The sequence below is a fragment of the Cornus florida genome, unplaced genomic scaffold (assembly GCF_030987335.1).
Source record: "Cornus florida cultivar Cherokee Brave unplaced genomic scaffold, ASM3098733v1 CherokeeBrave_3.0.0_Hap2_Chr10, whole genome shotgun sequence".
Taxonomy (NCBI): Eukaryota; Viridiplantae; Streptophyta; class Magnoliopsida; order Cornales; family Cornaceae; genus Cornus; species Cornus florida.
The window spans coordinates 78076095-78077587 of NW_026775580.1; the positions used below are offsets into that span (position 1 = coordinate 78076095).

At 47.2% G+C, this 1493-nt stretch overlaps 1 protein-coding gene across 1 annotated transcript; it reads left to right on the forward strand.

Annotated features, from left to right (window-relative positions):
- Positions 1–359: 359 nt before the first annotated feature.
- On the forward strand, positions 360–1217 carry LOC132277913 (uncharacterized). The gene is made up of 2 exons (XM_059779754.1): positions 360–1055; positions 1152–1217. Exons 1-2 carry the CDS (start codon positions 360–362, stop codon positions 1215–1217), a joined length of 762 nt encoding a protein of 253 aa, XP_059635737.1.
- The last annotated feature ends 276 nt before the right edge of the window (positions 1218–1493 follow it).

Consider the following 1493-nt stretch of genomic DNA (forward strand, 5'->3'; position numbering starts at 1 on the left):
GGAAGACATCCGTTATATCCACGGAAGAAAAGACCAAAGCAAAGATCAGGCAAAAACAGGTCCAACCGCAACGCTCCTCCTGGAAATCCGAGAAGAGGCCCAGAGAGGAAGAGCTGATTACTCCATTGAAAGCTACCCTAGCAAGACTGTACCAAGAAAATAAAGATAAGTTCCGACCTCCTTTACCAATCAAACAACCTCTCGAACAGAGGGATCAGTCTAAACACTGTGCATTTCATTTTGATTTTGGCCACCAGACTAACGAATGCAGGAACCTAAGGAGACAGGTAGAGATGCTGATAGCCAGAGGGGAGTTCGCAAGTTATATTCAAGGACCAGCGGTGGAGCAGAACCAGCCAATGGAGCATGTGAAGAACAATCAGAAGTCGAATTCTCACAACACGCAACCAGTTCGAGTAATTAATGCAATTCACGGTCGTCCAGAACCTGCTGAGGAATCAGATGAACTACTTCGAACACGCCTTCGTCAGGCACGGATGAAGAGAAGGATAGGCAGTGTAAACACTCTGCACCAGCAGAGCGCATCAACGCAGATAAAGTTTGACGCAATAGACTTGTTGCGTGTTCAGACCCCTCATGAGGACCCACTAGTCGTAAGTTTAACAGAGGCCAAATGCTTGGTGCGCAGAGTTCTAATTGACCCTGGAAGTAGTGCGAACATCATGCCAAGAGATACATTCGATCGGCTCAAGATTAAACAGGATCAGCTGAAATCCACCGGGAATCCACTATTAGGGTTTGATGGAAAGCGAGTGGAGCCCGTCGGCACAGTGGAGGTAGCGGTACATGCTGCCGAGAGGGTTTTGATGGAAACCTTTGTAGTTGTTGAAATTCATCCCTCTTACAATCTTCTGATAGGCAGAGGGTGGATCCACAGAGTTCGAGGTGTTCCTTCCACTCTACATCAGGTAATGAGATGCCTGGCACAGGACGGAACCAAAGTGATTGACATTCATGGAGACCAAGTTGCAGCAAAAGAATGTTACTCTGTAACGATGAAACATGCCAGAAAGGGGAAAGCTCCCATTCGTTCAGTAAGTCCGAGATAGCAATTACAGGAGCCTCCCTCCAAGCAGAATGGAGAGGAAGAACCAGTAGGCTTGACTGAAGAACCCCTGCTTGATGTGCAGAACGATCAGTTTCGACCAGAACGAACAACCAGAGTGGGGGAGCGACTCGTTGAGAAGGAAAAGTAGGAATTAGTTGATTTTTTGTCTCAAAATGCAGATGTGTTCGTATGGAGTCACCTAGACATGCCCGGGATCGATCCTTCGGTATCCTGTCATTCCTTGAATGTTAACCCCAATGCAAAACCTGTAAAGCAGAAGCAACGACGGTTTACCCCTGAGCGCAACCGAATTATTACCGAGGAAGTTGATAAGCTACTTGATGCGGGGTTCGTAAGAGAACTGTACTACCCCGACTGGCTATCAAATGTGGTCGTTATGCAAAAGAAAAATGGGAAATGGCGC

Coding starts and splice junctions, on each gene's coding strand:
- LOC132277913 (XM_059779754.1), top strand. CDS start 360: ATGGAGCATGTGAAGAACAATCAGAAGTCGAATTCTCACAACACGCAA. Junction 1,056..1,151: donor GGAAAGCTCCCATTCGTTCA/GTAAGTCCGAGA, acceptor CTTGATGTGCAG/AACGATCAGTTTCGACCAGA.